The sequence below is a fragment of the Silurus meridionalis genome, chromosome 6, assembly GCF_014805685.1.
Source record: "Silurus meridionalis isolate SWU-2019-XX chromosome 6, ASM1480568v1, whole genome shotgun sequence".
NCBI classification, from domain to species: Eukaryota; Metazoa; Chordata; class Actinopteri; order Siluriformes; family Siluridae; genus Silurus; species Silurus meridionalis.
In genome coordinates, this window is record NC_060889.1 from 30,545,839 (window position 1) to 30,568,338 (window position 22,500).

Genomic DNA, 22,500 nt, shown 5'->3' on the forward strand with positions numbered 1-22,500 from the left:
CTCTCACTCCCTCATTCTCTCACTCCATTCCCTCACTCCCTCATTCTTTCACTCCCTCATTCTCTCACTCCATTCCCTCACTCCCTCATTCTCTCACTCCCTCATTCTTTCACGCCATCATTCTCTCACTTCCGCAGTCACTCCATCATTATCTGACTCTTTAATTCTCTTTTGTTCTCTCACTCCCACTCCCTGTTTCTTTCTTTATTTTGCACTCTCTTCATCCTTCACTCCCACTCTCTCACCGCTTTCTCAGTCATTCGCTCTTCTCTTTTCCTCTCTCCTGTCCTCATTCTCTTTCTCTGACTCTCACTCTATCCTTGCCCCCATCAATCTTTTACTCTCTCTCTCTCTTCCTCTCTCTCCTTCTCTCTCTCTTCATCTCTCTCCATCACTCTCAGTCACTGTTTCTCTTTGTTTTCCTCCTTCTCTCTCTCTCTCTCTCTCTCTCTCTCTCTCTCCCTCCTACTCTCTCACTGTTATTCATTTCCTCTCCTTTCACATCTCAATCGTTGTGCTTTTTCTTGTCACCGTCATACACCATGGTGACAGGCATTTCCACAACAAGGGCATTTCCACTCCACACACACACACACACACACACACACACACACACACACACACACACACACACACACACACAAACACAAAAACACACAAACACACACAAACACACACTGTGATCTTCCCAAAGGCTTTCTAAGTTTTCGAGTGAACAAAACAGCAATTGTAACGGCACCTTTGGACCGCTCCATTCCCACTGAAAGGAGGAGACGTGGGCAGACGAACAGAATGCACCCACACACACACACACACACACACACACACACACACACACATCTCATTTCTCATATTTGTGGAAAGAAACGGCGGTTTTCGTAACCAGCGCTTCCTGTGAGAAACGGACGAAGAAACAGCACGAAGCAGACGAGCGTCTGAGCTCTCGATTCCGTCTCGAACGTCTTCACGCGCGAACGCTCTCTTTGTCTCCATGAAGGTGGGACGCCGATTCTCGATTCTGCACTCTGATTGGTCACGGGCCGCCGATTGGGTTTTTCTAGAGTTCTGGGTTATTATTAATGTGTTAGCGTCGCCATAGTAACGGCTCATTCACAGGGACTGGACCGGTACAGCTTTTTTTTTTTTAATGGCTGCCATGGTGAAGGTTTCTCCAGGGTCATAGAGACATCCGGGTAACATGTACTGAAGGAGTCTCCAGTGTCAGTTGGTTTTTTTTCCGCTTTTGAAGAATTACATGTAACAATAAACGGATAAAAATTACACAATGTGCTTGCTGGTAAATCCGTATGGTATAAGAGGAAAAAACATACTGGACTGTTATAATAATACACTTAATAAGCAAAAGTATTGGGACACGTGAGTTTCCAGCCACTCGTGGTTCTTCTCCAAAATGTTACCACAAACTTGATCAGACAAAACCCAAAAACATGTTCCGACATCCCAACCCAAGCCCTGCACCCAAATCCAGCTTCATGAAGATCTCCTTTCCATAAGTTAGAAGTGAATGGAAGATCTCCAAGCATTGAAATCCAACCCTACTGAGATGAATGTTGACTGCACCCCAAGAACCTTCATCTTACCTCCATCAGTAATTTGACTAACACTCTTGTAGCTGAAGGAATCTCCAGAAACATTTAGTGGAAGAGTGGAGGTTATTATAACAGCAAATGGAGATGTGGAATGGAGATGTTCAAGAGTAAAGCAATTTTATGCTGAGGGGTCCACAACCTGAAGATTACTGACCTGAAGTTCATAAGATCCACCATGATGAAGAGTCCATCACTGAGGACGTCAACAATGATGGAACTGTAATGAATGGACCTTCGGTGTTGAGTCTGGTTCCTCTGAAGGTTTCTTCCTCTTTCTGTCTAAGTTTTTCCTTCACCAAAGTCACCACTAGCTTACTCACTTCTCCAAATTTCAAACTTCTCCAAACTTCTCCATTCCAACATTATAACCTCTGCATCCCCAAAGCGACCTGGTGCCAACTTTTCCATAGATTGGTACTGAATCATAACCTTCTGGTTGCTGGAGAGCTCTGAAGTTTGGCACAAATACACAGTCATGGATGAAAATGTAAAGGAAAAGACGGTTCCATGCATGTTTATGTTCTACTTGCTGTTAAACTGCCTGAAGAACTTTAATGGGGAGCGAAATTCTTGTGATCATCTGGTTATTAACCTTCACACCTTCGTCTGATTCACCCATGACATCTCAAGCATTTAACCCCGGAACATCACTAAAGTCTCATCTTCAGAGAAACTTATTCCAACAAACCCAAGTACAATAACACCCAGAACACCGGAACACCACGAGGAACCCGTTTCCAGCTGAGGTTCTCCGACCGCAGGAACCTACTGCTGATAGTGAGGACAGGGGGACATCGGTGTCTCTCTTAGTTGGGTCATGGCCATTTACACCACATGCTGCATCCACAAGGTTACCTACAAACACCCCTCACACACACACACACACACACACACACACACACACACACACGCCTCGCACGTATCCCTCACACACCTTCATGCTGTCTGGAAACACGTAACCAGGGGTTCATGACATGATGTTCTGAAGAAGATGATGGTGATTTACTCTTTGTCGTAAGAAATGGAAAAGAAACCTGTAGGACCCCTGAGAAGGTCCTACAGGAAACACGTTCCCTCGTGTAAATCTGGAGTATTGGTGTGTGTGTGTGTGTGTGTGTGTGTGTGTGTGTGTGTGTGTGTGTGTGTGTGTGTGTGTGTGAATGTGATGTTATGGTGACAAACTAACCAACAAATGAATAAATAAATAAATAAATAAATAAATAAATAAATAAATAAATAGGGAACAAAAGAAAGTGGTCCTAAAAAAAAAGTTTTGACTTTGGGATCCAATCTGTACCATCAGCGTGTCAATGCGCGTGCGCGTGTGCGCGTGCGTGTGTTTGAGGAGCACTCACGCTGCTGTTCTCTCCAGTCCAGTGGACCATCGCCTGGTTGTGCGCGGCGTCGCCTTTCAGCACGAACGAGCTGCTCAGCAGAGACGCCACTTTCGGGGACCTGGCGCTCCGCCGCGGTGCATCCGGTCCCGGTCCCAGTCCGGTCCCCACCTCCTCCACCTTCTCCACCTTCTCCTCCATGTCCTGGAGGAAGCGGTGATGCTCGTGCCTCCGGTCCAGAACGCTAACACCGATCCCGACACCGCCGCCGCTGCAGTCAGATCCGTGCGCCGAAATAATCCACGCCAGCGCCACGAACAGGTGCGCGACGTGCGCCATGACGCGCGCCCGTGTCTCTTCTGTGCGTGTGCGTGAGAGTGCGTGGTGGAGCTCCAAACCCACGGAGAACCGATTCGCTGGGAACGAGTAGACTGTGACTTCCGCGCGCAGAGAGAGAGAGAGAGAGAGAGAGATGAGGAGAAGGAGAGAGGAGGAGAGGAGCGGGTGATGTTCGCGTGCCAGGAGACGAAAATCTGGAGTACCGGGCTGCCATCTGCTGACAGGCGCGCGCTCACATCCTCTCTCCGGTGTCCTTTAAAGAAAGGAAGAAAAAAAAAGAGAGAAAGAAAGAGAGAGAGAGAGAGAGAGAGGAAGATTGATTCATTCATTGTTTAATTGATTGGAAACGGAAAAAGGAAGGGAAATGGACAGAAGAAGGATAGAAAAAAGGGAGGAATAAAATAAGAAAGAAAGAAAGAATGAAAGAAATAACATTTCTGCCTGACACAAGGCATATTTTTTTTTCAATAGACATTTTAAATTTATTAATTAATGAATAAAATATATTATAATTGTTTTTTTGTTATTGTTATTGTTATTATTGTTGTTATTATTATTATTATTTTATTATTATTATTATTATTGTTATTATTATTATTATTGACATTATTATTAAGGAAAATAAATATTATTTTATTATTATTGCAGATAAATAAATAATATTAAGACATTAATATGAGCGCATATACTGTATATAGTAAAAGACACACACACACACACACACACACACACACACACACACACACACACACAGCGTTACAAGCGTGAAAATGAGAGAAAAAAGACCATTTTCTCTTATCAAACTTTTACCAATATAAAAGTTACACTTTATGGCCAAAAGTTTGTGGACACCTGAGTATAAGATGTGCTTCTTTTGAACTTCTCATTCCACGCTTTCAAAACCAGATATGGTGGGAAAGTCAGGTGTCCCAATACTTTTGCCATAGTGCCTATTCAAACTTCACGTTATTATAAAACGCTCTTGAACAAGAAAACACCGCCATCTAGTGGCCGTAATTGTTCTTAACAGACCAGAACAGCCTGGCAGGATCAGGAAAATGAATAAAACACACACACACACACACACACACACGCACATCAAAGCAGTAGTAGAACAGGCTGTTTCCTGGATTTCAGCACCATGTGATAAAAGAACAAACAGGTCTCAGTCGCCCACTGTGATGTCAGGAACCGATGTCTCTGATTCTGTCTCCTGAGTGTAAACAAAACACTCGATTGTCCTTGTCCTTCTTCAACCCCAGGATACAAACAGTTTCCGACCCAGCACACGGCACAGAAACACTAAAGCTGATTATCAGAATCGTGCTCAAGCCTGATGTTCCTCACGGGTACGCTCGGTATCCTCTGGTCCAATCTCAGCAGCACTGACATGATTGTCTCAGCATGACAGGACTTTCCATCAGGCAACATGGAGAACCTCTAAGTCTGCTCCGTGCACATGTTGCTTTCGAGTCCCACAAGGCTCAGTTCTCGGTCCACTCTTATAGTGCATTCTGAGTGCAATCGGAAAGTGTACAGTCTCCATCACTGTTTACTTTATTTTATTATTAATAATTATATTTTTATTAATACATTTCATTATTTCAACATAAAACTCCATAAAAACAATTCCCTATAAGTTTTTTGGAAAATCAGCCAAACTAATTAGTTATGTGGCAAATGCAATTCCGCGATAAACCAGAGGGGCGCCAGATTCAAACCGCAGTAAAGTAGAAAACATGGCGAATTTTGAAATGTACCATTTTAAGAAAATTACAAGGTAATTTTGAAATTGATGGCTGCAACAAGTCTCAAAAAAATTGGGAGAGGGCAAAAAATCCCAACAAATCCCAGCACCACCAATCTCCCACTGCTGGGCCCTTGAGTGAGGCCCTTACCCCCTCAACTCCTCAGTTGGACTTTCTGAAAGACCAGATAAGAATATTTGACCCCTCAGTGGAACCCCAATGCATGTTAATTCACACTGCGTTCCTTGTTGATCAATTTAAATCACTTCATACTAAAATGCTGCACCTAAAATGATCTGAGAAGTCAGGAAGTTCTCATGAAGGTCTCAGAATAAAAGGAAATATATTTTTAGAATGCCTCTGGTGATCTGCTGCTTCAGCCTCAACCACAAGACAGGCGTATGATGAGTAAGAGTTTCATAACCTTTGTCCGTTTTCTTACAAAAAAAAACAGCCAACTCCATTTTCATTCACTTTTCACACCACCATCATTATCACCACCATCATTATCACCATCAGCTGCTGCAGTGATGTTCTCTTCTTCTAGTTCTCTCCTCCTGGTTATCCTGATCCTTCAGAGCCACACACTGAGCAACAGTAAGTGGAAATCATTTCATTTTTATTTGGTTTTCTTCATGTCAGACATCATTTCCTGCGTTTCTGAGCGCTTGTGTTTTTGGTTTAATCGTAGCTGAAGTTCTGATGCGTTTCTGTTTGAGTGATGAAACACGTTCCCAGACCACCGAAGGTGAAAAAACAATCACTCGTTACTGCAGTAATACTGTGGACATTTTCAACATCTACACGTGCAGGATTTATTACCTCCAGTGAACATCAGGAGATAAATTCACCTGTTAGCATCATCATTCTTCTTCTCTTCCTTCTTCTGCTCCTCCTCCATCCTCTCCTGCTTCTCCTTCTTCTTCTCTTCCTTCTTCTGCTCCTCCTCCGTCCTCTACTGCTTCTCCTTCTTCTTCTCTTCCTTCTCCTGCCCCCCCCTGTCCTCTTCTGCTTCTCCTTCTCTTCGTCTTCTGATCCTCCTCCATCCTCTTCTGCTTCTCTTACTTCTTCTGCTCCCCTGTCCTCTTCTGCTTCTCCTTCTTCTCTTCCTTCTTCTGCTCCTCCATCCTCTTCTGCTTCTCTTCCTTCTTTTGCTCCCCGTCCTCTTCTGTTTCTTCTTCTTCTTTATCTCCTCCATCTTCTGTTCCTCTTTCTACTTTTTTCCTTCTTCTGCTTTTCCTTCTTTACTTCCTTCTTTTTCCTCCTCCTTTTCTTCTCCTTCTCCTCCTCCTGCTTGTTCTGCTTCTCCTTCTCATACACCTTCTTCTTTTTTCTTCTCCTATTTTTTTCTTTGTCTCCTCCTTCTTCTTCTCTTCCTTCTACTTCGTCTTCTTTTCCTTCATCTCTATCTTCTTCTGCTCCTTCTTCTTCTTTTTTCCTCATCCTCCTTCTTCTTCTCCTCCAGCATCTTCTTTTCCACCTTCTGCATCTCCCCTTTTCTTCTTCTCTTCTCCTTATTCGCTTTCTTTCTCTTCTGCTTCTCTTTCTTCTCATCTTTCTTCTTCTCCTTGTCCTCCTTCTTTGTTCTCCTTTCCCTCCTTCTTCTTCTCCTTGTCCATCTTCTTTTTCTGCTTCTCCTTCAACCATTTTCTTCTTCTTCTTCTTACAAGCAGGTCATATAAGTTCTTTACATCCAGAGCTGTAACCTTGTAACTTCCAGTGTAAAGTTTTTCATCTCTTGTTTAGCTACAACCTGTGCACCTCAACAGGAACACACACAGGAACCACAGCATGCTGAGACGTCACAAGGAAATTCACGTAAGTCATGAACTTTACATTCATCTAGAACAAATTACAATCATCTAATTGCTCAAGAACCCAGTACTGAGAGTGTGGCAGAGTTCAGATCTGATTTGAATGTCTGCTCAGAAATCCAACCATTGAGCTTTACTGGATGGATAAAGTTTTTGTGGACAGCCCACTCCATATTAAGTCTTTATTTGCTGTAATAATAACCTCCACTCTTCTGGGAAGAGATTTTGTAGAGATTTCTTGAGATGTATTCATCCCAAAGGTTTTCAAAAGGGTTCAAAAGCTCTACAGCAGGAGACCTACCACTGCAACCTATGAACAATAGATCTTCATAAAGCTGGCATTGTGCACAGGGGCACGGTCATGCTGGAACATGTTTGGATCTTCTAGTTCAAGTGAAGGAAAAAATTACTGAACCAGGAAACAATTGTGCTTTTATTATTGTGGAAACAGTTTGCAGAAGAACCTCATACAGAAAGGTCAGGTGTGCCAATACTTTTGTCCATATCTGTAACACCTCCACCTTCAGGGTTTGAATCAGTGCAATCAACTGATCATCACATTTCATTGTGTGCTTTTATTTCAATTATATATCCATCACATGTGGTTTTATGTTTTTGTAGCTGAAATCACAATTCATCTGTTCTTCACATGCAGGTCCAAACCCAGAGGGATGTTGTGTTCACTTCTCTTTCACACTGCCGTCTGATAGACCTTCAGCCACACATAAAGAACATGGAGTGAACTGTCCAGAACATGTGTCCATGCAAGTGTACCTTTTAATTCTATTTTATATTTGATTTCTTTATTCTGGTTTACAAATCTCTTCAGGGTCAGTGGTAGAGGATGGAGGGATGAGTGGAGGAGTGAAAGATTATGTAAGGAAGAGGGGAGAATTGGTAGAGGGATCGGTGGTGCAGTGATAGAGGATGAAGGGATGAGTGGCAGAGTGGTGGAGGATAAAGAGATTGATGGAGGAGTGATAGAGCGATGAGTGGAGGAGTGGTAGAGGATGGAGGGATAAGTGACAGAGTGGTAGAGGATGGAGGGATGTGTGGAGGAGTGAAAGATTATGTAAGGAAGAGGGGAGAATTGGTAGAGGGATCGGTGGTGCAGTGATAGAGGATGAAGGGATTAGTGGCAGAGTGGTAGAGGATAAAGAGATTGATGGAGGAGTGATAGAGGATGAGTGGAGGAGTGGTAGAGGATGGAGGGATAAGTGGCAGAGTGGTAGAGGATGGAGGGATGAGTGGAGGAGTGGTCGAGGATAGAGGAGAGAGTGGTAGAGGCTGGAGGGATGAGTGGTAAAGAATAGAGATGAGAGAATAGAACGATTATGTAAGGAAGAGGGAGAATTGGTAGAGGGATCGGTGGTGCAGTGATAGAGGATGAAGGGATGAGTGGCAGAGTGGTGGAGGATAAAGAGATTGATGGAGGAGTGATAGAGGATGAGTGGAGGACGGTGGAGAATAAAAGGATCAGTGGAGCATTTGTGAAGGATGGAGGAATGAGTGGAGGAGTGGTAGAGGATGGAGGATGAGTGGAGGAGTGGTAGAGGATGGAGGGATGAGTGGAGGTGGTAGAGGATGGAGGGATGAGTGGAGGAGTGGTAGAGGATGGAGGGATGAGTGAAGGGGTGGTAGAGGATGGAGGGATGAGTGGAGGAGTGGTAGAGGATGGAGGGATGAGTGGAGGTGGTAGAGGATGGAGGGATGAGTGGAGAGTGGTAGAGGATGGAGGGATGAGTGAAGGGGTGGTAGAGGATGGAGGGATGAGTGGAGGTGGTAGAGGATGGAGGGATAAGTGAAGGAGTGGTAGAGGATAGAGGATTGATGGGGAGTGGTAGAGAATGGAAGGATGAGTGGAGGAGTGGCAGAGGATGGAGGGATGAGTGGAGGAGTGGTAGAGAATGGAGGGATGAGTGGAAGAGGATGGAGGGATGAGTGGAGGAGTGGTAGAGGATGGAGGGATAAGTGGAGGTGGTAGAGAATGGAGGGACGAGTGGAGGAGTGGTAGAGGATGGAGGGACGAGTGGAGGGGTGGTAGAGGATGAAGGGATAAGTGGAGGAGTGGTAGAGGATGGAGGGATGAGTGGAGCAGTGGTAGAGGATGGAGGGATGAGTGGAGCAGTGGTAGAGGATGGAGGGATGAGTGGAGGAGTGGTAGAGGATGGAGGGATGAGTGGAGGAGGGAGACTTTGTGATCATTGGGCTACAGATGTTCTGAATGATTGGATTTTGCTTTGAAACACAGAATTCTGTTCCTCTCTGTAGGGTGAAGACCACCACCAGTCTGTGTGAAGAACACAGTAATGAATGGGTGCAGAACGTCTTCAAATCTTATGACTGGTGTCTGGTTAAAGGTAAATCCTCCCTCTGTTGCTTTTAAGAGCTCAGGACCAGAGTTCCTCAAGTCCAGATCTATTGGCACCCTTCAAAAAACTGGATGTATATGTTTATATCTAGAACAATTCGAACACTACAGTTATGAGTAGGATTTATGAGACGTGTTTTAAATATAAAACACGACTGAAAAAAAAAAACGATTTCATATTTTGTATAAAAATACTTTATTGTTTTGTATTGTTGGAGTTTTAAAATCCTGTAAAATACTTTGTAAGAAGTTCCACATGATGACATCATAAAAATGCGACCTCTGATTGGTGCTACTCAGTATTTAGCTCCGACTTTTTGAGCTCAGAAAAGAAACTTGTGGAAGACGGTGGTGAAGGTAAGAAACCTGCAGGCTGCAATATTTTAAATAGGCGTCTGATGATTAATAAATAAATATATGATCGCCGAATATTGTTCCTAATTAAAGTAGCTGTTTAGTAGGATTGTGATTTTGCACACGGCCGCATGAAAGACTGCTGACACATGATATATTATTAGATTTATGATTATTAAATGATTCATTAGTTAGAAACTGATTGCTATGAATTCAGGGGTCATCAGTCGTCTTCTTCTGAATGACCTGTTTGTCAGTGACTCAGTGATACTGAACATTTATAGATTTGGTTTGATGTCAATACTGTATTTATCGTCTCTTGGTTCCAGGTTACGCACCTAAACAGGGCGTTGGTGAAATTCCACACATGTCCTTCAACAGGTTTATAGGTAAGTCACTAATCACTCCATACATCTACTAATACTTGACCTGAACAGCCAACAGAAATGCAGATACAAGAGCTTCACATTACGTGTAAAAAAAAAAAACGTGTGATCACCGCGACTTCCATGAAAAGGTTGTTGGACGAGCTGGTTAACTCCACATTTAATCTCCGTTATAAAAAGTTCGGCTCTTCTCAAAAGATGTTCCACTAAATTTTGGGATTTCTGGAGATTCATTCAGCTACAAGGGTGGTAATAATGTATGGTACTGATGATGGTGAGGTGAGAAGGCCTGGGATGCAGTTCGATAAGGTTTTAGCTCTTCACCACGAGATCTTCGAGTCCAACCCATGGAAAGCAGATCTTCATGGAGCTTGGCTCTCCTGGTTCAAATCGAGGGAAGATCCAGTACTTCTGGCTGTATAGTGTAATGCACTTTATATTATATTTAAAACAGCCACTTTGTGGTTTCAACCTTAAATTACTGTACAATACTAAACACTTGTTTTTAAAATGCAGTTGCGAAGACCAAAGAGGACTGCTGTTACCTGTTCAGTCAAACTCCAGCTGAAATCCTTACGGGTCAAAAAGAAGAAATGGGTCCCGTCTGCAAACAAATCAGCTTCAAGTAAGTCGTTTGTAGCCGTTATAAAGGTTAGTGAAGAGTTTGGGACAATCGAGCTCGACAGGAATCATCTCTTCTCTGCAGTGTTACCCTCCAGACCACCACAGGGGATTGTACAGGACGCCGTGTGAGTCTGGTTCGTGAGTTCATCAGAATGACTTACAACTGCCTGAGGTGGGGCTTCTGAGATCTGCGACTGAGGTCAGCTCAGAAAAATCACTTCGGTCGTCTCCACTCATCAGAAATCTCAATTCATTTGGAATTTTGTAAACCATTTTTAACTTTAGACTACAAACATTATATGCTTTTTTTATGCTGTAGCTTTTTGTACATCCCATCTGATTTAAATCCCCATGTGCAGTTCTAATAACCTCCACTTTTCTGGGAAGATCCTCAACTAGATTTATGTGGAGATTTGTGCTTATTCAACCACAAAGGGTGTTATACAATTATGAAACAGCTTTGGGGCTCCTAGTTCAGCTGAAGGAAAGATGTCCTGCTCCTGAATCCAAAGACGTCCTACAAAAATGTGTGCATTTTTTGTTTGTTTTTTATTCAGGTGTCCCAATACTTTTGGTCAATAAATGTGTGTGAATTAAATTTTTATCCCAAAACCGAATGAAAGTGGTGCTTGGACCCCTTGATCGCAATTTATATTTACATATAAATTGCACAACTGCTTTCAGAAAAATGGCATTTTTGCTACTAAAGCATGAAATTGTGATTATTCAGCATTACTCGTTTATGTGTACCTGTGCTACCTTGCGATTTATATTCTTGAGTCCCCACAAAAACATCATGTCCTCTGTTCATTGAAAAAGTAAATCCATGTTAATACGACTTTTTTTGTGCGACACCATTTTATGCTGAGAAAACTGACATTTTTCAGTCTTGGACCTTTTTTTTTTTTTTTTTTTTTTATACGTTTTTGCAGGAAAAAATAGGCAAATGTGTGTGGACTGTGCGAGTCCTGGAGAAAAAGGTGATGTAGATGCAAGGTTAACAGGTTAGCATGTGGACATGGTAACATGTACATAACCTCACCTTCTGTTGGCTTTCAGGAGTATTTTCAAGAAATCTGAAAGCAGTTGAATGCTAATAAAAAAAAAAAAAACCATCCATGGACTACCTTGTGCAAGTTCTCGTGTGACGTGTGTATCTGTCCTCTCAGAGGTTTGCCAAACCCCTTCTTAGGAAACCATACAACATACATGGTATCACCCAAAAATATTCAGACACCCACTTACTGACAAAGGGACAATTTTAAAGGTGGTCTTTGGAGGCTGTGGCATGATATTTTCCCTTCACTTGAACCAGGAGACCTGAACCTGTCCCAGTACAAACATGGAATTACGTAGTAGACAAAAACGTGTTGAATAACTCAAAATATAGTAGGGCAGCTCGCGTTCTCTCTCTCAGCCTCAGTCATCACCTGGAATGGGTTTGCAACAATCTTGAGGAGTTCCCAAAAAAGTGCTTGTTGGCTGCTTTTCCTCCATTCTTCAGTCCAACATATATAAAACCATCTCACCTGGATTGCGATGGGGTGATTGTAGATGCCACGTCATCTGATCCAGCACTCGATCACTCTCCTTCTTGGACAATGGTCTTACAGAACGTGTTTTGGGGATTTCCTATTGAAAATCAAATGATGGACCTAATAAGTGCAAACCAGATGGGATGGGACGGCCGTGCTGGTTAAGTGTGGCGTAGATTTGGAGTAATTATCAGCAAAGCACCTCCACACCATCACGCCTCCTCCTTCATGCTTCACAGTGGGAACCGCACAGTCAGGACATGGCCGTTTCAACCAGAGCTCAAAGTTCAAAGGCCTGGTCTCCTCTGAACAGTAGATGTTAAATTTTAGTAATTAAAATAAACGTTTCCTGTGCAGCAGAAATAGCTCTTGGTCTTCCTATCTGGGGACAGCCCTCAGAAGAACCTGTTTCATCAGTGTTTGATGGTAGTGAGTCCAAGATACATTTAAAGTGCTTGACTGCTGATTACTTAAAGTAAAGATGGACTGTCTTTGCAATAATATGAACTATTAAGACTATTGACTCTGCACAAGACAACGAACGTTCTAAAGCACAGTAAAAAGGCAAGAGATGTCACTGTGATCTGAAACCCATCGCAGGTGAATGTGATGAGAGAATGCCAGGAGTTTGGCGTGCTGCGTGAATTTAGGTGCTTTGCTATAAACCCAGTTCTGGGATCCCTCCTGGGTGTTCTTTCATAGTTTGGATTCTTCAGTACTAAAGTGAAAAAAATTAAAAGAATAAGGACAATCTGAGGGAAAAGGTGTGTCCAGACTGGTGTGTGAGAACTTGCTTTCATGCTCTCTGAGAGCTGGGGCAGAGAATGAAGACAACAGACAAGACGTTGAAATAGTTGAATATACAAAGTGATCGATTAGTACAGCAGATTTCATGGACCCATTTTTTTTCCATTTCTAAACATCAACAAGGTCAGAAATGCATTCACACTTTCCGCTGGCCCGCCCCTCTTCTCGGTTCTCAGCTGTACGTTTACAATCCGAATTAAACCCACAGTAAACGTTACACGTAATGAACCAAAACAATAAAACGTGCGTGACTTGCAAACGTCCTCCTCGATAGTTACCATATAATCAGTTATATACTCAATCAGAAATTCACGTCGCGTCACGTAGTCCATACGGTTCGCTCGAGTTCAGGCCGAACCGGACCGTTCCCTACGGAGCTTTGACCACGCCCACCAGCGCAGGTCGCAAGGTACGGCCGTGCAGCTTGTAGCCCACTTTGGTAACCGTGGCGACGGTGCCGGGCTCCTGGCCCTCGATGGGGATTTGGAAGAGCGCCTCATGCTCGTAGGGGTCAAACTTGAGGCCGAGGGGATCGAGCTTCACCAGGCCATGCTTAGAGAAAACCTTCTGGATCTGCACCTGCGTCATCACCAGGCCGTCGTACAAGCTCTTCAGGTGAGGGTTCTGAGAGCTCACTTCCTCCTTCGGGACGCTCTGCGTCGCCTTCTCCAGGATGTCCGCCACCTCCAGCAGGTCTTTACAGAAACCCTGGATTCCTTCAGAACACAATTAAAGAGGAAACAGAGAGACGAGGGGAATAAACAGAAGTCATTCTCACGTTCATCTTTATGGAAGAAAAGAAATTAGTGTATGTGAGAGAATAAAGAGTAAATAAAGAAACATTTACTCTATTCTTTATCTCTCACACAAAGGGACGGGGGCGCGCACACACACACACACACACACACGAATCCCAGACAGGGAGAAGACGACTCAGAGTTTTCTTACCAAAAAGTTTAGCATCGTCTACCATCTTCTGCCCCCTCTGTCTGAGGTTCTCCGTGTCAGCCAGAGCTCGCTTGTATTTATCCTGCAACCACACACACACACACACACACACACACACACACACACACACACACACACACACACACACAGTGTTGAGCTCTGTGTTGTGATTGGTCAGGGAGTGTTTTCAGGCAAAATGGTCTAAACACCGTATTTATACCGTGAGTTCCTTCAGCTGCTCCTCGAGCTGAACTTTCTCCTCGGATAACGCGTTCTCACACGTGCCCTGCTCCGGTTTCTGAGCTCCACCGTTTTCTTCTTCTGTTCCTCCTGAGCTTTTCTGCTGCGCTGCCGTGCACAGGAGCCTCGGCGTCCTCCTGAACAAACATATTTATTCTTTTATTTATTTAGATACTGAACCTTTTCAGATGTATGGGGCTTATCAAAAGCCAGGACCAGCAGAGTAAAGCTATACATGCTTAAGCAACCATCATTCACCACCATATACCATTATTAAACCAATATTTACCAGCATTCACCATCACCACACCATCATTTACCACCACACATCACCAAACACCATCATACACCACAGTTCTCCATCACCACCATTCACCGTAACACACCACCTTTTACCATCATACATCAGCAGACACCACCATCATTACACTATCACCAACATCATACAGCACTATTCAAAATCATACACCACCATCATACACTATTATTCACAACCATACACCACCATCATACACAATCATTTACCATTATTCACAACCATACACCACCATCATTTACCACCTCACCATACACCATCACCATACACAATCATTCACCACCATCATACACCATAATTCACCACCATCATTCAACACCTCACATCACCATAAACTATTACACACTATCACCAACATCATATAGCACTATTAAAATCATACACCACTATACACAATTATTCACCATTATTCACCATCATACATAACTATACACCATCATCATACACACGATCATAATACACCACTATTCACCATTACACACAACAGTACACCATACACCAACATTCACTATCACCACCATCATACACCAATTTACATCACCATACACCACTATAGACCATCATCATACACCACCATTCACCATCATACACCATTATTCACAGCCATACATCATAAACCACCATACACGCTATTCACCATCATACACCACCATCATACACCATTATTCACAACCATACATCATAAACCACCATACACCGCTATTCACCATCATACACCACCACCAAACACCATTATTCACAACCAAACATCACCATACAGCATTATACACCATCATCATACACCACTATACACCATTATTCACCACCATACACCATCATCATACACAACCATACACCATCACACAAACCATCATATATCATAAACCACAAAAAAAAAAAACATTATCCACAACATCACAATACACCATCATCATACACCATTATCCACAACAATATGATATCATATACTATATTATCTATCTATCTATCTATCTATCTAGCCTGTATATAGGATGTATAAAGTGCATGTATTCGCACTGTTCGGTTCACGCTTATCGAATGAAATCCTTTTTCCATGCGGAACAGCATCCCTCAGAAACACTGTATATCATAAATTATTATTATTATTATTATTATTATTATTATTATTATTCTTCAGACAAATCATTTACACCATCACTGTGAACCGCACGTGCAGCAGTGTAGTGTCCTCTCAGCTTGGTGTTGGTTGATGAACCTGGTCCTGGTCCTGGTCCTGGTCCACATCATCTGGTTTACTGCACTTTACTCTACTGTATATTCACAATAAGATTTACTGACCGACACCTTTTCAGCTCTCATAAACACATCATTTATTCCTGTCATTATATTACACTATTTTACACTTCATAACGTCATGTGTGTACAATGACATTATTAAGTGTATTATAATTTACATATGTATATATTTATTTCTATTTGAGACACACCCTTCATAATTTCACTATGTATAAATTTCAGAATGCATTCAAATATAAATAGGAATATTTCGACTACTTAAGGCTAAATCCTAAATGACGGTTGATTTTCGACAGAGGGCACTAGATAGGGCGCATGGCTCCCCTCTGTAACACTTGGTGAAGTACACTTGTATAGGGACTACGTAGGGGATTTGGGATAAGGCCCTGACTGCGCTAACGGCTCTGGCTTCTGAGGCGTTCAAATAAACACACTAGGCATAAAAGAAAAGTCTTGGTTTGGATCTAAAATCGTTTTTAAAGACGCTGAGCGCAATAATAAACATAAAATGGATATACAACTTGAAAAGCCTCACCGTGAAAGCGAAGGGTTTGTGAGTAGACTCCTCACCGCACGAACACACAAGGCCGCCATCTTTAACTCAAACCTCTCACATGGAGCGCACCTGAACTTCAGGGGAAAAGGTGGGCGGGACGAACACGGTCGATCAATAGGCATCGTTCTTGGTCGTGACGTATTTTAAAAGTCATCCAATCGGATTCGATGCTCGTGAACTCGCCTACCTCCTGAAGTTTGGTTGCAGCACATGAGGGCAAGGGCGAGTTTTCGGACTGCGCCTGATCTGAAGGTTATTCGGTACACCATGTTTTTGGGTAATAACTAGTGCACTAGAAAGGATGCAGGAGATGTCAGATCACACACTCTGTAGTCCACTGATGTAGGGAGTGAAAAACGGTTTAGGGCAGCCCTGTGATTTAATGATCCATGGTCTTTACATCATTCAGGGAATTTATTGTGTCATCAATACTGTATCAAGTATCGTATCATCGATATTGTGTTACCAAAAAAAACTCGGATGGTGTGGAGCTTCCATGGACTTGTTCATCCAGCATGTCCCACAGACGTTCTGTGGAATCTGGAGGCCAAAACCACACCTATGTCACGTTCCTCAAAGCGTTCCTGAACGCTCTGTTGCAGTTTGGATTTTTGGGATTTTTCAAGCTTTGTCCTTCTGCCAGCAGGAAACACCATCACCACAAAGGGGTGGAATTGCAGGGGGTTTCGGTAGGTGACATCAGGATTTCAAAGCAGAACATCCCCCAGCATCACAGTCTCTCCACCAGGTCACCTTCTTCCCCAAGTGGATCCTGGTACCATTAGACCAGACCGCCTTCTTCCTTCCTTCGCTCCATCATCCAGTTCTCATGTTCACATGTCTCTTGTAGGAGCTTCGGGTGGTGTCCAGGGATCAGCATTGGCTCTGCTCTTTATATGCAGTATCAGACCACACGAGTCAGTCTTCGCTAGCATCAACGAGCCTTGAGTGCCTCTGAAGTTCACCTGGTGTCCACTTTTGATCAATCAACCAATCAACCAACAAATTAATCAATCAACTAATCATCAATCAACCAATCAATAAACCAATCAATCAATCAGCCAATCATCAATCAATCAACCAATCAATCAATTAATCAATCAGTTGACCTATCTATCTATCTATCTATCTATCTATCTATCTATCTATCTATCTATCTATCCATCCATCCATCCATCCGAAACAGTCTTTTATGTTTTTTTTACACACACTTATGTTTTGTTTATACAAACACTGAAGAATTGGACAGTGAACGAGTGAAAGAAAATTCAAAAGAACTTGTGTGAGATGAAGAACAGCAGAGAAGATGTGATCAGACTCCTTCACCCCCACACTCACACATGAAGCTGGAAGTTTCATGGTTTGGGGTTGTTTCGGAGCAGGGAAGGTTCCGGAAAGTGAAAGGAACCAACATGGCAACCGTTCCACACCATGCAGTTCCGTCTGGACTGAGGCTCATTGGAAGGGACTTCACAGTACGACATGTCGAAGCGTATAAGTTCTGTACGTGTTATTTAGAGAGCAGACAGACATCTGGAGTGATATTTATCATAGAACGATCTGCCCAGTCACTGCACCTCAATCCTACTGAACTGCTCTGAGATGAAGAAGAAAAACTCCAACTAGCAAAAAACATCTTTGAGGAAAACCAAAGTATTTCAGCTGAACGTTTGGAGAAACGCAGCGTCCGGACGCTGAGAGTGTGTAAAGCTGTTCTTCATGCTAAAGCAGGATTTTTATTGGAAAAATGTATTTAATCCACACTTGTGTGGAAACTCAAAGAGAACAGGAATAAAGACAACTGGCTCAGTATAAACACTTTAATACAAAATAGTTCAACATCTGTGACCTTTCCAACAAAACCCACGCTATTATACAAAACAAAAAACGATTCGCTACCAAATTCAACAGCATCATGACCGAACCGAGAGACGGGAAAGAAAATTCTGTATCCCCCATTTTTTTTTTTTATATATATAAAAAGAATAAAAAAATGCTTTAGGAATAAAATAATTTACAATTCACAGATCGTTCTTCTTGTTTTCAGCCCTATTTTGTACACATTTGGAATTATTTTACAAAAAAGTATGTACATTTTCTTAAAACAAAAACAAAAGAAATGCAGAGCTTTAAAATATGAATATTTAATTTATGGAGAAATAATAATAATAATAAAAAAAAAAAAAATGACATTGGGCTTTGGATTCAGAATTACTCCCCCCCCCCCCCCCAAAAAAAATTATTTTTATTTTATTTTTTCATAACTGTGTGAAGAAAATGTGAGAGGAAATCCTTTTTTTTTTTTTTTGGTAAATAAATCCTTATTTCCTTGAGTCAGCTTGACCCCCAAAAAATGTTTAGGGAATAAAAAAAAGAAAAAAAGCACCAATAGTGCGACTGAAAAGAAAAGCGTTAAAGAAGAGAGAAAGACACTGTGAACTTCTTCCCTCGTTCGTATTCAGCCCTCGAGTCAGCCTTCACGCCGAGTCATTTGCATTTAAATGGAACGGTGGGACGGAGCCTCGGGTCTGAAGAGCTGCATGAAAGCTCTCGAGCGGAGGGGAAGGGATGGAAAAGTGACAGAAACGTGAAAGGGAAAAAAGAATCGTTGCGTCGCCGAATAACAGAAAGAGAAACAAAAACAACGCCTATTGTATTGCCAAAAGTATGTGGACACCTGAGAATAAGGTCTTTTTGAACATCCCATTTCCTTGGATAATAAGCGCCATTCTTCTGGGAAGATGTTCTACTAGATTTTGTGGAGATTTGTGCTGGTTCAGAGACGAGAGGAGGCCTGTGAGAAGTTTCAGAGCTCTATGGGAGGAGATCTTCCACTCTGACCCACGGAAAGCAGATCTTCATGAACTTGGCATTGTCCTGCTGGAACCTGTTTGGGTCTCCACTATAGGTAAAAAATTCATCCTTCTGCATCCAAAGAGCTCCTACAAAACTATGAGGGAAAATTTGCTGAAGAACCACATCTTCAGGTGTCCCAATACTTTTGGCAAAACAGTGTATCTACACATCATTATCGGCACTGTTACCACGGACGTCCTCACGTTCTATTAGACAGGATGGTCCCTAATTAAAAGCTTCACACTCAGGCCACAGATGTCCTCTGAACATCCTCATCTTGGGCAAAATGAAACATTTGTGGCAAAAATAAATAAAAAGTGATCAAACGTGATCATGCGTAAAGACGTATTGGCCAATCACTTCGCTGGAGCTGAACTTCTTTAATTTTTTAGTTCTGGAATCTGGAAAAGTATCCTAGAACCATCCATGAGCTTGGAGATCCAGGGTAGGGCTTGTACAAAAGCTGGACTGAGGGTGAAGACTCCAGAACATTGCTGTGGTTCTAGGGTGTTACGAGACACCGTGATCGCTCTGAGGATTCTAGATCCACAGGAAAGTTTCTAGACCCATGCTGGTGAGAATAACAACGCCCTCAGGATTCCAGAACAGCATTAAAGATTCAGGAACCACAACCCATCGCTCACTGATGATTAGAAAAACACCCATGGGGAAAAAAAGCTAATAGTTTAGAAGTTTCTAGAATACTCGACTATTATTTTATCTCATCTCGGAACTAGGCCAGGGAAATTTTCGTCCCTCTGAGGGAACTGCACTGAAGTCATCCTGAGAGGACCGTCTTGGTCTGAGCATCAAAGAATCACAGTATTGACGGTTGGAGACCGAGAGCAAAGATTCCAAAACCATACTGAAGAAAATGGACACTTCTAGGAACCTGGTTCGAAGTAAACTTATCACTCTGCACATCCAAGAAAACAGTAAACAATTGTAGAGGCAGAATTGGGAAGGTGTAATTATGCAGACAGTTCGGGGGTCATTGGGTCGAACCATTCCAGAAACAGACCAGAGAGCCAGAGGAGCATACTTAGAAAGTTTTCTTAAATCTGGAAACTTTGAATTACTCTGTGAAGATGTCTGTCACTCTGAAGATTGTTGAACCATGTAGGAGAGACTACTGACTCAACAACTCAAAGGAACCTCTAACAACTTCAATGAGCGAACAGATGGACTCTAGATTAACTTCCGAAGAATCCCAGAAGACCGTGTTAAAGAAGTGCACTAAGAAAGAATGTAGACTTCATCTTGCTTTGTTAGAGTCTAGAAATGTATAATTTTCCTGGAAAATCTTGAAGAATATATTATACCTGACAGTTTCATCCTCATCAAGTGACCAGGATTATGGAACTGCTATCCTCGAGTAATTAATCTATGCAGTGATGTTTTGTCGCTTATAATAAAAAACCTGAGAAGACCTTTCGATTGAAACAATGGCCAAAAATGTTACCCATCCAGTGCAGCCTCTTTCTGAATAAAATAGTCTGTGGTTTTTCAGGATGTCTGGAATCTCACAATGCTTCTGTTCGGCTGTCAAAGTTATGATTATTCGAAGGAATCTAAAGGAGCCAATTTGTGGAGAAAAATAAATAGCAAAAAGTGCGAAAGAGGTTAAACTGCTGGCTCCAGATTCCACTCTGAAGATTCCAGAACTATTCTGTGCATTAAAAAAACAGCCAGAACATTTGAAGACCACACTAAGAACCGTGCCTGGGGAGACTCATACTGAAGAATCAATGACCACAAAAATCTTTTTTAAACCAGGACCGGAGGATGATTTCTGCTGATTCTAGAGCCATGTTGCCAGAGAAGCATCATCCTAGAACCATGGTTGGTGGGGAAGGGCATGAATTCTTGAACCATAGTGAAGATTACACTATTCTCTGGTTCCTCGGAACATACGTGAACGTTCTAGAAGCATCACTACTCATTCTAGAACCGTTGTGAAGATACTGTATTTACAACAGACCTTACCATTTTTAGAATGGTGAAGATTCTGAAACCAACACCAGAGGACTCTATATTTACAACTGACCGTTTTCTTGTAGGATGTAGAATGAGGAAGATTCTAGAACAATCATGAGTCAGGAGACTCTAGAAGTGAAGCATCTGAAATTAAAACTGACATTCTTCTTTCTACTTAAAGACCAGTGAATATTCTAGAGGCATCTCCACTTATACTAGAGCTGCAGTACCGACCTTCATCTTACTACTTTTAAAACTTTGAACATTCTAGAAGCGTCACCACTTACTCTAGAGCCACTGTGAAAATTCAGGAATCACAACAGGCTTTCTTCCTTACTCTGAAGAACATTGAAGATTCTAGAACCACAGTGAGGATTCTAAAGCCATGGCAACTACAACAGAGATTCCAGAACCAATTACAGAACCAGAAAGTTCTGTAGAACCACAATGATTTCATGATCTCAGTGATGAATTTGGAACCACACAGGATTTTCTGTAATCAATCAACCTAGAGTCAGATTAGGTGTGGTACAACTCAAGAGTTCTGGACTCTCAAGTCTTTAATGTCAAACTAAATAATGCTAAAAAGGTAAGACGCATTGTCAAACGCTCCCTTGAACGAGGTTATGGCTATTGTCAGAAGTTCTCACATTTTCCATAGAATTCTGAATGTTTTTTTTTTTTTTAGATAAAAAGAACGCAAAGCCCCGTTCCCTCCCCTCCCATCAGGTGTCCCCCAACCACAAGAAAAATTCTTATTAGCAAAAATATAGATATGTATGTACAGATTTTTTCCATATCAAAACTGTAGTCAACATTTTTGTTTCCTTTTGCCACATTCACATTCCTATGAACAAGAAAACACTAGAAAAGTTGTTACGCGGCATCCCGCGATATCCAGCCGCTCTCTGTGAGGAAGTTCAGGATGCGCCGTTTCAGCATTTTGTCCAGGTATCCCGGTAAGCGGCTCTTTGCGGGGACTCCTTGCCGTTTCTGCAAATGATCCTTAATGATGATGGTTTTGACCGTCAAATATCGAGTCGGGCTCAAGTTCAGCGAGTTGCACAGCACTTTCTCGCGATCGGAAAGCAACTCGAAGCCCGGTAAGTGCTCGATGGCCGAGAATTCACCATCTTTTCCTTCCTCTTTGATGGCACTGGCTCCCCCTGCGTTGGTTCCACTTCCTGAGTTAGCTCCGCCTCCAATTCCAATACCTGCTCCACCACCACCGCCACCTCCTCCGCCGCCGCCTCTCTTGGAGCTCTTGTTTTCTTTCCGCTTCTCACGCTTGTGCCGTGCCGCCTCGTACTCCGCCGACTCGTCCAGACGCGTGATGCCGTTGCGTCGGTAGCGCTGGAGCTCACGCACTTTGGCGCGTAGCACTCGCTCTTTGTGCATGTTGTCGAAAAAGTCCTCAAATTCTCGAAA

The 22,500-nt window shown here is 42.6% G+C and overlaps 3 protein-coding genes across 3 annotated transcripts in view; all 3 read right to left on the reverse strand.

Annotated features, from left to right (window-relative positions):
- The window catches only part of sorcs2 (sortilin-related VPS10 domain containing receptor 2), a 151,962-nt gene extending 148,268 nt beyond the window's left edge, over positions 1-3,694 (reverse strand). Inside the window, exon 1 of the mRNA XM_046851044.1 lies at positions 2,966-3,694. Within this exon, the coding sequence (XP_046707000.1) occupies positions 2,966-3,283 (318 nt within the window). The 5' untranslated portion in view covers positions 3,284-3,694. The remainder of the gene's footprint in view (positions 1-2,965) is intronic.
- Positions 3,695-12,960: 9,266 nt separating this feature from the next.
- Positions 12,961-16,332, reverse strand: grpel1 (GrpE-like 1, mitochondrial). The gene is made up of 4 exons (XM_046851045.1): positions 16,219-16,332; positions 14,091-14,247; positions 13,871-13,952; positions 12,961-13,638 (listed from the first exon to the last, which is right to left on the reverse strand). The coding sequence occupies exons 1-4, from the start codon at positions 16,275-16,277 to the stop codon at positions 13,292-13,294; spliced, it is 645 nt and encodes a 214-aa protein (XP_046707001.1). The 5' UTR covers positions 16,278-16,332; the 3' UTR covers positions 12,961-13,291.
- Positions 16,333-21,596: 5,264 nt separating this feature from the next.
- Positions 21,597-22,500, reverse strand: part of tada2b (transcriptional adaptor 2B) — a 4,574-nt gene continuing 3,670 nt past the window's right edge. The window contains exon 2 of the mRNA XM_046852209.1: positions 21,597-22,500. This exon is cut by the window's right edge and continues 585 nt beyond it. Coding sequence (XP_046708165.1) covers positions 21,949-22,500 — 552 coding nt within the window. The 3' untranslated portion in view covers positions 21,597-21,948.

Coding starts and splice junctions, on each gene's coding strand:
- grpel1 (XM_046851045.1), bottom strand. CDS start 16,277: ATGGCGGCCTTGTGTGTTCGTGCGGTGAGGAGTCTACTCACAAACCCT. Junction 14,248..16,218: donor ACAAACCCTTCGCTTTCACG/GTGAGGCTTTTC, acceptor ATGTTTGTTCAG/GAGGACGCCGAGGCTCCTGT. Junction 13,639..13,870: donor AGACGATGCTAAACTTTTTG/GTAAGAAAACTC, acceptor TGTGTTCTGAAG/GAATCCAGGGTTTCTGTAAA.